The sequence below is a fragment of the Acanthaster planci genome, linkage group LG11 (assembly GCF_054643075.1).
Source record: "Acanthaster planci isolate LZ-2023a linkage group LG11, COTS_SCS, whole genome shotgun sequence".
NCBI classification, from domain to species: Eukaryota; Metazoa; Echinodermata; class Asteroidea; order Valvatida; family Acanthasteridae; genus Acanthaster; species Acanthaster planci.
Window position 1 is genome coordinate 12,834,367 of NC_141787.1, and position 13,261 is coordinate 12,847,627.

At 42.6% G+C, this 13,261-nt stretch overlaps 1 protein-coding gene across 4 annotated transcripts in view; it reads left to right on the forward strand.

Annotated features, from left to right (window-relative positions):
* The first annotated feature begins 3,747 nt into the window (after positions 1–3,747).
* LOC110987666 (uncharacterized) overlaps positions 3,748–13,261 on the forward strand; it is a 33,979-nt gene continuing 24,465 nt past the window's right edge. For all 4 annotated transcript variants that reach the window (XM_087143186.1, XM_087143185.1, XM_087143184.1 and 1 more), the window contains exons 1-10: positions 3,748–3,877; positions 4,755–4,925; positions 5,931–6,048; positions 6,634–6,759; positions 9,065–9,130; positions 9,255–9,380; positions 9,638–9,812; positions 10,102–10,168; positions 11,655–11,831; positions 12,386–13,254. In XM_087143186.1, coding sequence (XP_086999312.1) covers positions 4,812–4,925; positions 5,931–6,048; positions 6,634–6,759; positions 9,065–9,130; positions 9,255–9,380; positions 9,638–9,812; positions 10,102–10,168; positions 11,655–11,831; positions 12,386–13,254 — 1,838 coding nt within the window. In that variant the 5' untranslated portion in view covers positions 3,748–3,877; positions 4,755–4,811. The remainder of the gene's footprint in view (positions 3,878–4,754; positions 4,926–5,930; positions 6,049–6,633; positions 6,760–9,064; positions 9,131–9,254; positions 9,381–9,637; positions 9,813–10,101; positions 10,169–11,654; positions 11,832–12,385; positions 13,255–13,261) is intronic.

Consider the following 13,261-nt stretch of genomic DNA (forward strand, 5'->3'; position numbering starts at 1 on the left):
CTGTAACAGACCTTATGAATCTGGAATTCATTTCCAAGGATTTTCTCAAAAAGTCGAAGTGCAAATAATACTTATATCATTACCATTTTATCCCACTTTCATTTTCTGAGTTACCAGCAATAGTGGCAGTCGTAAGCCTGAGCCATCGATTTCAATTGCTCTACATCCTTCGTTTGGCTAGCTCCTTCTCAAGGGTTATGTGACCTGCCGTGGCTGTATGGCCCCGATGGGCGATGCGCAGCTGTAGGAACAGACATCGTGCTATAGGTTTGTCTTGTTGGGGTTACTACTGTTGGGCTTTCCTCAGAAGATGGTGTAGGCAGCACCATCTCTGCACTGTCTCGGTTGTAATGAGGTCAGTAACAGCGTGACCAGTGTCCACTTTTGCCAGGAAATGCTACTGCGCCAGTAACACACCCCGCAGTCGATTTCATGAAATCTGGCAGAACTCCTCACCAGGAGTAAGCCAAATGCCACAAACTTGTAGCTTACATGTAGCCGTGCAATATACTTATGGTTGATGAGGAGCATTTATGACAACTGTTCTTTTACAGGAATTCTTAAACACTCATTAAATTAGCTCCATCTGCCATTTTGAAAACGTTTTTCATCTCTTTTTCATCGGAACCGGGCAGAAAATCTCAAAGTTCTCTCACGGCCAAACAAGTTTTTCATAACCTCCAAAAAACAAACTTGTACAGTTTATCATATGCACCAAACGAGATTAGTTTGTAAAATTGTTCATTTCCTATTTGTTCAGCACAACTTACGCCACCTAAAATTATTGCTAAAGTTCCGCCATAATCTGTTTACGTCAAGTCATGGGCTTGCGCAATGCGCAACTTCCATTGAATGTGTCCTACTTTGTTGTGCAACTTAAAGTGTAAAATATGGCGTAACTGAAGTGATGCCATTACATAAAGTTCCTGAAATCGGCTGCTTGCACTGCAGTGCAGAGAGCGGTGATGGAACTTTGCACAGTGAATAGATACAAAATTAAATATTGGAAATTTGAATAATTTTCAATGTTAACCCTAACAGTCCTCAATCCTTCACCTGTTGGAGGACTGAGGACTCTTATGGTTAATATTTTATATTTCAACTTCCCTCGAGCAACATTTCACCAACAGTTCTTAATTCTGTACTTAAGGCATACTTTGCTCAACGCATCTTTTCATTTACATGTACTGTGGTGTTTAGACTGTACGTCAGTTGATAACAAAGGAATCCAGTTTTCTCTGAATGACTGGGGATTTTTCAAAAGTATTTCATGACAGTTGTTTTAATCAAGTAGAAGCGACTATGTCAAGAAACACTGTCTTGCATTCTAACATTCAAAACATATGTAATGGATGTACGTTGACAGTTGTGCATAATTTCCCTTTTGTCCTGTACGAAGGCAGCAAATAATTATATCAGTATTAAAAAGGGCTCGTTGTTGGTTACAGAGGGTGGTCAATATCTAATTGATATCAATTGCTCTGTTTCCCTCCTTGCTGCATGCACTAAATTTTAAACCATAGATGTGTCTGATGATAAATATTTAATGCACTCACTGGGCTCAAGACCACCAGTCAGTACTTTACAGATGTTTGCTGCCCTCTGTTGAGTAGCAATTTATAAGATGTGAAATGATAAGTGTATGTTTTTAAGACCACTCGGTTCCTACACGAGATGCAGACATTTTTGGACGTGATGTAACCCTTGGAATGCTTTGCCGATCTCATCATATGTGTAAAGACAAAGACTTAACTTTCCTAACTGCAGTATTTATAGCAAGACTACAAAGTTGTCCTGACAGAAGCATCTTAACCACTCAGCCACCAAGTTTTCTGGCCCACCTTGCGGGTTCTGGAGGCCATTCCGAGCAAAAGTGGAAATTGGTCTCACTGTAACAGACCTTATGACTTTGGAATCCATCCTTGAAATAGTTGTTCGCAGTAGCCGCTGCTACATCTGATTCGAACCAGCCAGCCGACACCGGCAAGCTCGGTGGTCGAGTGGTTAAGATGTCTGCACTAGTAAGCAGGAGGTTGTGGGTTCGAGTCCCACCCGAGTACCCTTGTGGTTTTTTCACAAGCCTTCAGGGGCATACACTGAGTATAAAGTGCTAAAATACACGTCGGGCAGGGCAAAAATCTAAAATTAAGAAGTTGTCCTTGTCATTGAGGTTTTGACTACCGTTACAGTCTAATATTGTGTAACTAATGACAGTGCTGGGTGTTGAGGTCTTGTATTGCGTATGAGATGAAATTAAGTTTCCCGAGAATATTTCAAGACCTCGAGTGCACAGAAACTTGCAAAACAAAATCAGGGAAACCTCTCCAGCCCTTCAGCAAAAAAAAAAATCCCTAGAAACATATTAGCAAAGTCGGATTTTGCTAGGACAGTCCAATTTTAGCATTCAAGTTACAAATGCAGTCAGTGTTCTTTAAACTTCTGCCCAAGATATAGAAACCAGTTGATCTCAGTTTGTCAGTAGTCCTGTGGTGTATGTGACTTGTGGAGAGAGTGTTTAGAAGTGGAGATTTAATGGTCGATGTTTCTGTCGACCCACTTTACAAAAGCAAGCTTCCTTGTTCAGTACTGAAGACTTGTTGAGCTGGATGCCCCAAAAAGCCATTCTTTATTCTTATCTAAGTCTGTCTAAAGTTTGCAGGACTCTCTATACAATATACATGTATGCAGAAACTTAGAGTCCCAGATTTTCAAACTTGGAATAGCCTTGGTAAGAATTTCCTTCAGTCGTGATGATGCTGAGGAGTGTTTATGTCTAAATGCAATTATAATGTTATTGACTCATTGTATGACAAATAAAAAACTTCATTAAAATGTGTAAGAAGACGTGTTTTTGTTCTGTGTTTTTTTTTATGCACTCTGTGAGCTAAGTAGCATAAGGCCAAGAAAATGTGATATCAGATCTTTTTTTTTGAGGCAAATGATAATATGTTGGGCTGCTAGTGACATGATCTGAAGAAAAACTATTCCAACTCTACAATTTTGGATGCTTGAAAAGCATTATGCTTTGGCCCACTCGTCCAAACACATTCGGCACTCTTTGAACTCTGGAATGGTGGACTTGAATCTGCTCCAGTTATTAAAATTGTTTAGTATGAGGCTAAAAGTAAGAAGGTTATGATTTGGTTCCTACTTTCCTTTGGTCCCCCTCAACAAACGTGCATTATGGAGTTCGGTGTATGGCCCGCAGAGACGAAGCCAAAATGTGGAAAAAGGCTGCAGACCACTAATTCAAGTGAGAGTTTCTGACTAGATTATTAGCATTAAAAGTGCCCCCTTCCACTGTATCTTTTGAAAAAGGAGATTGTTTGGCCCCCAAAATGGTGCGATTGTGTAAATCGTTGCCAGGATCAACTCCCTGGGTCTTTGAGCTTTCATATGAGAGCAGAAGGGCTAAAAACTACGGTTGAAAAATGGTCTTATGTGCCCGAGAAAGTTGAGGGTTGCCACTTGGAAAATGGCTGCAATCGGACTTCGGAAAAATCACTTTTTGGGGGGTAATTTTGTTTTGTGGGAATAATTAAAAACGTAATTGGTTAACCCAAAAGAAATTGAAAGATACGTGACCAGACAAGAATTTCATTTGTGTTTCAGAAATCTCAGGGATGTTGGTGTGCATGCTATTGGGCCCTGAACGGTGCTGATTTTACACTGTTTTCAATGGGGCTTGAATTAGTGGACTGGATCCATGAATGTCGGGTCGTCGAAAGTGAAAGTCCGACGCTGTGTGGCGCTCCACACACAATATGCGAAACGAAATTGTTTCGAGAAATCACAGCGTGACAACACGGTCAACAAGATGCAGATGTTGATCTTCCAGCGTCCACCATGATGGGATAAAAGTTGGGAATAGTCGAGGGTAAGTTGCACTTGCAGTTGATCCTTCTGTCACTGTTTACTTTTTGTCTGGAATCGAAAGGCAGGTTTATGTAGTCATATATTACAAGCGGCAACTTTCGCCAGACGAGAGTCGGTCTGGATCGAGTGGGGCTGCAGTAGGCCTACGTAGGCAGCGCAGGTAGGCTGTTTGTGGATGGAAAGGGAGGGTGTATTTGGGTTCCGTAGAGGACTAGTCCAGGAAAGAAAGTAATTCGTAGCCTCAGTAATGATCATTCATTGGAAATACGATGAATTCTGAGACAATCCAAATTAATTTTTTTTACAATGAAATTGTAATCTTGCACCTAAAAATAGATTTTAATGTGACATACATTAGTAGTCCAGGCCCAAAGGCAGGGGCCTGGGCCTAATCTCTCTTTTTTTTAATAGTTCTAACACTAAATCAAAACTATTACTATTACTGTTACGTTATGATCTCATTAATCAACAATTCACAAGCTTTTAAAATGAACTGAGACAAGACCATAATGTTGATGCCATAATGACAAGGGAAAAGTCCTGCAAAGAAACATGGGAAAGAGTTCCATATACGAACAACACTTGAGGCCCTGAGCACAAACCTATGGGACATGTCTGAAAAAAACGGAGTGTTTTCTAAGTACATGTAAATGCTTTGGAATTTTCTTAGCTAAATTTCACTTTTTAGGACATGTTATCACTTTCTCACAGTGACGGCTGTATATGACATTTTGAGGGAAAATAAGTGTTGTCTGTATATATATGGAACTCTTTCCGAAACACAGTTGGAATTGGAAAACTGTTCAAATTTTTTGAGAAAGTCTAGGCTGAAAAACATTTGCCAATGTCAGTGCTCGGGTTTCTTCTGTGAAATGTAGCTCCTAAGGTCGTCTCTTTGGGACATTTCGTCACCACCGGTGATTCGCAGACATAGCATGACGGACATCAGCCCACCATGTGTCTCCAGCCAGACCAACCCTCTTTATTGCAAACCTAATCAGCTGACCAATCCATCCGTCCAAGGAGAAAGAGTCCAGTATGAAGCAAAGGTATCCATGATGCGTTATTCGATGTCTAAACCATTGGGAAATGACCAAAGAGTTCAAAGGTCTCTAGCGAAGTGACAGAACTGAGGTTTCGGTCCATTAACAAATGGTAGCATAGTTGACCCTGGGACTTTGGAAAGAAGGGGTCTGAAATTTGAAACTGCAGAGCCAAATTGAATGCTTTTCAGTTTTTTACCCACACATCGATGGACAGATCAATTATTGAACATAATTATTGTGTGTGGATGGAGGTGTCCAAGATGCAAGAATGTGTCGAGCGGAGACCCCTACCCCCGTCTGCAGCTAACAGAGAACAGTTATGATTACAAAAACAATTAAGTACCAAAGTTCAAGAACAATATTTGTAATATAAGTGACATAAATTGTTAAAAATCAATTTCACAAAGGTGACTATTTCACTTGCAGATATTTATCAGTTGTGATTTAAATTCACATTTGAATAGAAATATGTTGGGTATGTCTTTGAAGGAGCGATAAAGAGAATTCCACAGCTTCAAGTTCAAAATAGGATGGTCAAATGTGACCCACCATTCCAAGACCAGGTTGAAAACTTCTTAGCTGTTATCTGGACAATGGCACTAGTATACACATGATCAATGGGAAGTCCACAACTTTCACTACCTGGACACGCAATTACCGAAGCTTTTATGCAGATAAAACTTGCACAATGGATCACATTGAGACTGTATTAAAAAATAAACAGAAGGGGAGTGGAGTCATCAAACATCAATATTACCTACTTCAGCCTGGTTTTGGAATAGGGGTCATCACAAAGGACTTTGCAGACACACCTCTATGGAAACTTAAATTCACTTGCCCTTTTAACAACCATCCTCCAAATGTTTCATGGGGTAAAACTAAGTATTTCACATCTTCAGAGGGGGCTTGATTTAAATAACAAAAGAGAGTTTTCTTCTTTTTGAGATGATGAAAACCAAGTATATTTGAGGCTGCATATGTTTTGGTCTTGTTTTTTTTTGTTCCAAGGCATTTACTAAGTGGATCAATAGTTACCTCCAACAGCTGTCACCCTCGGCAAGGATATCTGACCTACAAGAGGATTTTGCAGACGGTGTCACACTGCTTCATTTTGTCCATCAAATATGTGAGTTTTCTAAGTTTGAATCATTGGATCATACAGTCTGTCAAGGCCTATGTATTTCTTTTCTGATAAAAATTGGAAAGCTCAGAATTGGTGTGAAGGCTAATTTTTGCCACCGTAGATTTTGTGATAAGAAATTCCTCATCTCTTTAAATCTAGTTGTTATGGACCCCTAAAATCCTAAATTTGTACATCTTTCAATTGATTTCCTCAGGTTTTGGGAGTCCTTAATGCTAACAAAAAAATGTATTTGAGAAGGATTACTGATGATTCAATTAAACATCTTAAGACAGGAAGTGAGTTGTTGTAGATGTACTGTCAATGTGAGAAGGTTTGTGGTTTTGGTGTTTCCCTTAAATACTGTCATGTGTTGACAACAGTCACTGGGTACTCTAATTGTCAAAATTTCAAAACGGGTGTCCTGTGGGGTTTTAAAACCGCTTTTGAACACAGGCCATGAAGGGAAAAGCTGAAACACATATAGCAGCTTTTTGTTTACCATGGAGTCATAATTGAATATTTTCGACAGACGTCTTTTGATATGGTCGAATCTGCTTGCATTGACGAGAGTTTGGTTTTTCATCCCAGCATTCGAAGCACCTCCTTGCCTCCACAAAAGGCCTGCCCTGTACTTGCATCGTCTGGAGAACACGGAAGCCTGTCTGTGTTTCCTGGATAGACTAGGAGTGGATGTAAGAGGGGCGCATGCTGAAGGTAATCAATTACTCTGAAGATCAGTGACTTCGGGCGGAGCTGGGTTAGGGTGTGGTTGAGGAAGTTAGGTTGGGTTGAGTTGGTATGGTTTGAATTGTGCTGGGTTGAGTTGGTATGGTTTGAATTGGGTTGGGTTGAGTTGGTATGGTTTGAATTGGGTTGGGGTGAGTTGGTATGGTTTGAATTGGGTTGGGGTGAGTTGGTATGGTTTGAATTGGGCTGGGTTGAGTTGGTATGGTTTGAATTGGGCTGGGTTGAGTTAGTATGGTTTGAATTGGGCTGGGTTGAGTTGGTATGGTTTGAATTGGGCTGGGTTGAGTTGGTATGGTTTGAATTGGGTTGGGTTGAGTTGGTATGGTTTGAATTGGGTTGGGTTGAGTTGGTATGATTTGAATTGGGCTGGGTTGAGTTGGTATGGTTTGAATTGGGTTGGGTTGAGTTGGTATGGTTTGAATTGGGTAGGGTTGAGTTGGTATGGTTTGAATTGGGTTGGGTTGAGTTAGTATGGTTTGAATTGGGTTGGGTTGAGTTGGTATGGTTTGAATTGGGTAGGGTTGAGTTGGTATGGTTTGAATTGGGTTGGGTTGAGTTGGTATGGTTTGAATTGGGTTGGGTTGAGTTGGTATGGTTTGAATTGGGCTGGGTTGAGTTGGTATGGTTTGAATTGGGTTGGGTTGAGTTGGTATGGTTTGAATCTGGTAGGGTTGAGTTGTTATGGTTTGAATTGGGTTGGGTTGAGTTGGATTGGGTTGGTTGGGTGAGACTGGGTTGGATGGAACTAGGTGAGGTTGGTGTTGGTTGCATTGTGCAGGCATTGCATACATAGTCCACAAAAGAAGTCCACATAATGTAGGGTGTGATGGCCTTGTGTGGACTTACACATGTCCACACAATGTTTTCCCCTCTCAGAAAAACAGTTTCAGAGGCATTTTGGGGTCAAGGTTATCTGTGGCAAAATGAAGAGGAACAGTCCAGGAAATCATCATCAAAAATCCTGCTCGAAGGAGTTATCCTAGTTGGAGAAAAAGGAGCATTTTCCTCAAGTTTCCTGAACCACAGGAGAACAAAAGAATGTCCACACTTTGTATGTAAAATAGGTATGTTTGGGTTTGCAAGGTTTGGTTACATCAATTTGGGTCTGATTGGGTGGGAAGGGCTGGGTTAGGATGGGTTGGCCTGGGTTGCATTGGGTTGGGGTGGTTGGGACTGAGTGTCAGATTAGGTAGCATCTCTACCATCAGTTCCACGTGAGAAGGGTAGTTTAGACTAGGTTGGATTGGAGTAAAATTGCGTGGTTGCAGTGGAACTGGTTAGGAGTGGGAATGACTTGGGATGGGTTGGCCTGGGTTGCATTGGGTTGGGGTGGTTGGGACTGAGTGTCAGATTAGGTAGAGCTGCAGCTAGCGTCTCTACCATCAGTTCCACTTGAGAAGGGTAGTTTAGACTAGGTTGGATTGGAGTAAAATTGCGTGGTTGCAGTGGAACTGGGTAGGAGTGGGAATGACTTGGGATGGGTTGGCCTGGGTTGCATTGGGTTGGGGTGGTTGGGACTGAGTGTCAGATTAGGTAGAGCTGCAGCTAGCGTCTCTACCATCAGTTCCACTTGAGAAGGGTAGTTTAGACTAGGTTGGATTGGAGTAAAATTGCGTGGTTGCAGTGGAATTGGTTTGGAGTGGGAATGACTTGGGATGGGTTGGCCTGGGTTGCATTGGGTTGGGGTGGTTGGGACTGAGTGTCAGATTAGGTAGAGCTGCAGCTAGCGTCTCTACCATCAGTTCCACTTGAGAAGGGTAGTTTAGACTAGGTTGGATTGTAGTAAAATTGCGTGGTTGCAGTGGAACTGGTTAGGAGTGGGAATGACTTGGGATGGGTTGGCTTGGGTTGCATTAGGTTGGGGTGGTTGGGACTGAGTGTCAGATTAGGTAGAGCTGCAGCTAGCGTCTCTACCATCAGTTCCACTTGAGAAGGGTAGTTTAGACTAGGTTGGATTGGAGTAAAATTGCATGGTTGCAGTGGAACTGGTTAGGAGTGGGAATGACTTCGGATGGGTTGGCCTGGGTTGCATTGGGTTGGGGTGGTTGGGACTGAGTGTCAAATTAGGTAGAGCTGCAGCTAGCGTCTCTACCATCAGTTCCACTTGAGAAGGGTAGTTTAGACTAGGTTGGATTGGAGTAAAATTGCGTGGTTGCAGTGGAATTGGTTTGGAGTGGGAATGACTTGGGATGGGTTGATGGAAAAGTGCCTATTGAAATGAGTTGACTAAGTTAAATTTGATAAGAATATCTTTTTTGTGTTTGACTTGTAGATGTTGCAAGGGGAAACCTCAAGAGCATACTTGCTTTGTGCCGTGCAATGTACATCCGCTTTGAAGGTAAAAAGATTGGTTTTTAATGTTCTTGCTCCTATTAAACTGAGTTCATCGTATGAGTGGTTTTCCTGATTCATAATTGGTGGTCATTTCACACCAAGAAACAAAATGTATTATTTTCTTTCAGGTGACACGATGGAGAACCATCATTGCCTGAGCTCTCTGTTGTCATGGAAACATAAATCTCCATCCTCATCTTTCAATGCTTCCCTTTCCTCTGAGTTCACATGGCCACGGTTTCCATGGAAACAAGGTACAGTTTGTTGGGATTTCTTCTTGACGAGACACTGGATTTTCAGCAAGTGAAAGGTGTTCTTTGGAATTTTTTACTTGTGACAGAGGGAATTCGAATGCGAGTTTTGTTCATAAGATAAGTGTATTGGTGTGAGAGGAAACTCTGTAATCTTTGATTTGTAGACCAGGTGAGGGGTAAACGAAAAATCTAGCATTCTTATATTACACGTCTGTTGTTTTGTGGTGGATGGTGTGGCTTTTCATCACTCATTGAAGGAGAAGAAATGCTCCCCAGTGATTACCAGAGCTTGCTGCCGGGGGAAGATGATTCAGAGGCTGGATTGGAGACTACACACGAGAGTGGCAACTTCACTGTTTGGTACAAGGAGGATATGGCAGTGATTGACTGGATACGGAGACTACTGGGGCTGGAACTCAAAGATTACTCAGAGTGAGTGAATTGGGTAACCTTTCGTTCGTGTACACTGAGGAAGAGTGGATTGGATAAAGATAGTCAAAAAGATCAGTTTATCACTCAAGTTGATGGGGTTAAATCTGCCAATGAGTAATCACATTGAAGATTTCTCGTGAGAAGTCAAAGTGTCATATTGTGATCACTTACAGAGTTACCAAAACATGAGTAGGACTACACAATTTTTTAATGCAATGAAAGTCACCCTTTTCTTTAAGAGATGAAAAAAAATTATGAGAAGATTGATGAATGTTTTGTCTTAATTTAGGTTTGCTGATGGTATTCTTCTGTGTGCCATTGTGAATCAACTATGGGAGGGCAGCATCACCCAAGAGGTACGTTGATGCTGATGGATCCAATGGAGATTGAAGCAATGCATAAACTCTTGCTAAACCAGGTGCTGCTGGGGAACTCCGTTTTGAGCACCATGGGTTTATACGCTGAGCCCGGGGTGCCCGAAATGGGACAAAAGACTAGAGCTTGTCCGTGTAACAAAAGAGCGTACTTGGAATAAAAGACCTGCTGCTGGGAATTGCCATCATTTTTCGGCTTGCATTTTTCGAAGGTAATCCGTCACTGTTTTTAAACTGTATACCACTGTTTTGGCATAGTGTGCCCGCGGATTAGCACCGCGAACAAAAGTGCTCCAGGGCCCCATTGATGAGCGACATAGCACCGCTGCATGCTAAGCCAGCGGCGTTTGAAAAGGCACCACTTGCATTCCCTGGGGACAAAAGAAATTATGCAACACCTCACAATTCTGGGCTCTTTTAACAGGGCGGCAGGCCTGGCTGAAATATTCAGGAGTCAATAAAGGTTACCTGTCAGCTTAGAGTAGCCAACAAACAGTCATTCGTGTGGGTGTAAACGTCCATTAAATGAAATGAAGTTTTGAAAAATTCGAAAACTGAAAATCTTGAAAATTGTCCGCATTTTTAAAAGCACCCGGCAGCATGTGGTTAACAGGTTCCCTGCCCTAGTGCTGTGTCTCTTGCTGACATTTGGGACACCAGTTACAGCAATCGATTGCTGTTTTTGTCGTCGCTGCTGTGGTTGCTATTGGTACCAGTGCCGTTGACGAGTACTTCATAATAGCAGTCTTCTGATGACGGACAGAGCATACTGTCTGAAATGTCGAGGAACCTCCAGTTCCTTTCAGAACCACACATACTCAGAAAGAGATATCCTTGAATTGTGCTACTGCAAACCTCTATAACTAATTTGTATCCTCGCCATGAAAAGCTTCAAAGCTCATATTTCATAATTGCTCATAAAACTTCACAAGTAATCACAGATCTTCGATGGTAGTCACAAGTACCCCAGTCTCAAGGGTGTATTTTTGGGGGGAAGGGATTTTTAGGGGTGGCCAAAAAAATCAAGACATCTTTATGCAACCTTTTGGGGTCTTTCTGAGAGGTGAGGCTACAGTTTGGGACTTTTTGCAGAAATGAAATGGATCAAAAAATTGCCTTCTGTTATTGTTCCAAAAGAATTTTTTTTGGGGGGGTGGTCCCGGTTGCTCCCCCACCCCGATCCATCCTTGCTCAGTCTATGAGCAGCTATCTACTCATGCATGAACCGCAACAAAGAAACTATTTTGTTACTGTTCAACTGTAAGGACTGAGATCAATTGTGAAAGTTAAAGTACCTGCGATGATTTGTGCAAAGTACCAGTGAAGTACTTGACTGTAGCACTTGACCATAGCACTGGTCCTATGCTTCAACTGCCCGCACTAGTGCTGTCGATGCTGAGACTGTGTCTGCCAGTTCTACCATGGGTTATAAAGTCGTCTGTATTTCCATTCTCATTTCTAATCTCAGGAGGTGGTGTACAGCACCTCTCTGGAGCGGCTGGAGATCGCCACAGAGGCTGCGGAGCACTTCCTAGGGGTTCCCCAGACAGAGCTAGACCTCCAGGCAGTGGTCACAGGACGGGGGAGGGATGCGTTGCCATGGTACCTGCTTGAGCTCAAAGCAGCAAGCGAGCGGATGCTCCAGGTTAGAGTGTGCATAAGAATTCTTGGATGCCAATATTCAGAGCAACCTCTATTGCCTTAAACTGTTTGAGGGAATTACATGTTGGAAGTCATGCAGAATTTTGTCATTTATCTCTTCTTGGATAAAATGTCACAAAACTGTTGACAGGTTGCTAAAATGAAGTACGAGGATGATATTGTGTTGTCTTGATCTTATAAACTTTGGTTAGTTTGCGTCTTGATTTTTTCTGTAACCACGTCAATTCAAACGTAGACACATGAAAACTTGTCCTAAACTGACTATAATCTGCTCACTTGTTTATTTCAGCTGGAGTGTCTGACTGCCTAGGACTAAATAAGAGTTAAATTTGATAGAAAACAATTTTTAAAGGGCCACACTTTACTGTACACGAGCCTCATTGTTCAAATTATATGCCATTGGTAACTCTGCACATTTGTATTCTGGAAGATCTTTGAAGACCCCAGCAAAATTACCCAAATGAATGTAATGTTGCTGATGTGCAGCTGGATATCAAAGTGAAACTTGCTTTTTGTTCGGTCATGGTCCCAAAATAGAAATATTTGGAGATGGATGAAGAAAAGAAGAGGAGCAGGGACGAGGAGGAGACAGTGAATCGGATGCGGCGACATCTCATCCGGCAACATTCCAGAGAGAAAACTGCAGTCGCATCTGCGATCCATTCCACGACACGACCGACCGCTCAGAGATCCGTGCCGGTCGTTAGAGGTGGTACACAGAGCCACAAGAGCACAGGCAGTTTCGCCGAAATAAAAAGTAGTCCTTCAAGAGCAGCCAGCTCTTCTCTTAAAACAGACCCAACAGACCAGAGGGTGTCTCACAAGACGTGGAAAGATGCGAGGAAGAATCGCATCCCTGATACGTCACAGAAAACCAAACTGGTACAGAGCGATCCGTATCAACAGAGGTCGTCGAGTAAACCATCTATTTCTCGTTTTCAAGGGCACCATCAAAATAGCCCTGATGCTCCAGTGTCATCCACATCTCCCAAAGATGAGACGTTGGAGGCAGTGGAGCAGTTGGAGACTAGCTTAGCCTCTCTGATGCAGGCCGAGGATGAGGAGATGATATCCCCCACGCACCAGCAAGGAAGACAAGCTGCTCCCGAGGTGCCGCAGATCTGCAGCGACACTCCCCCAGTTCCTCGGAATCCCTACCCTTCCCCAGCTGCGCCTCCGAGAAGCTTCACATCGGCCAAGCGTCTCCAGCAGCCCGATGTTGCCACGTTCTTCTCGCCGTACTCCATGCCATTTGTCTCCATTGCTACAAAGGTCTCGTCGGCCAGCAGATTTTGCAACCCCTCCCAGAATTCTGCCTCCAGCGTCTTCGGAGATGATAGCCTCACGAGGGGTAAACTGACCTCTTGGAGCGATAAAGACGTGAGAGAGGGACAGAATAAAGATAGGCAAGTA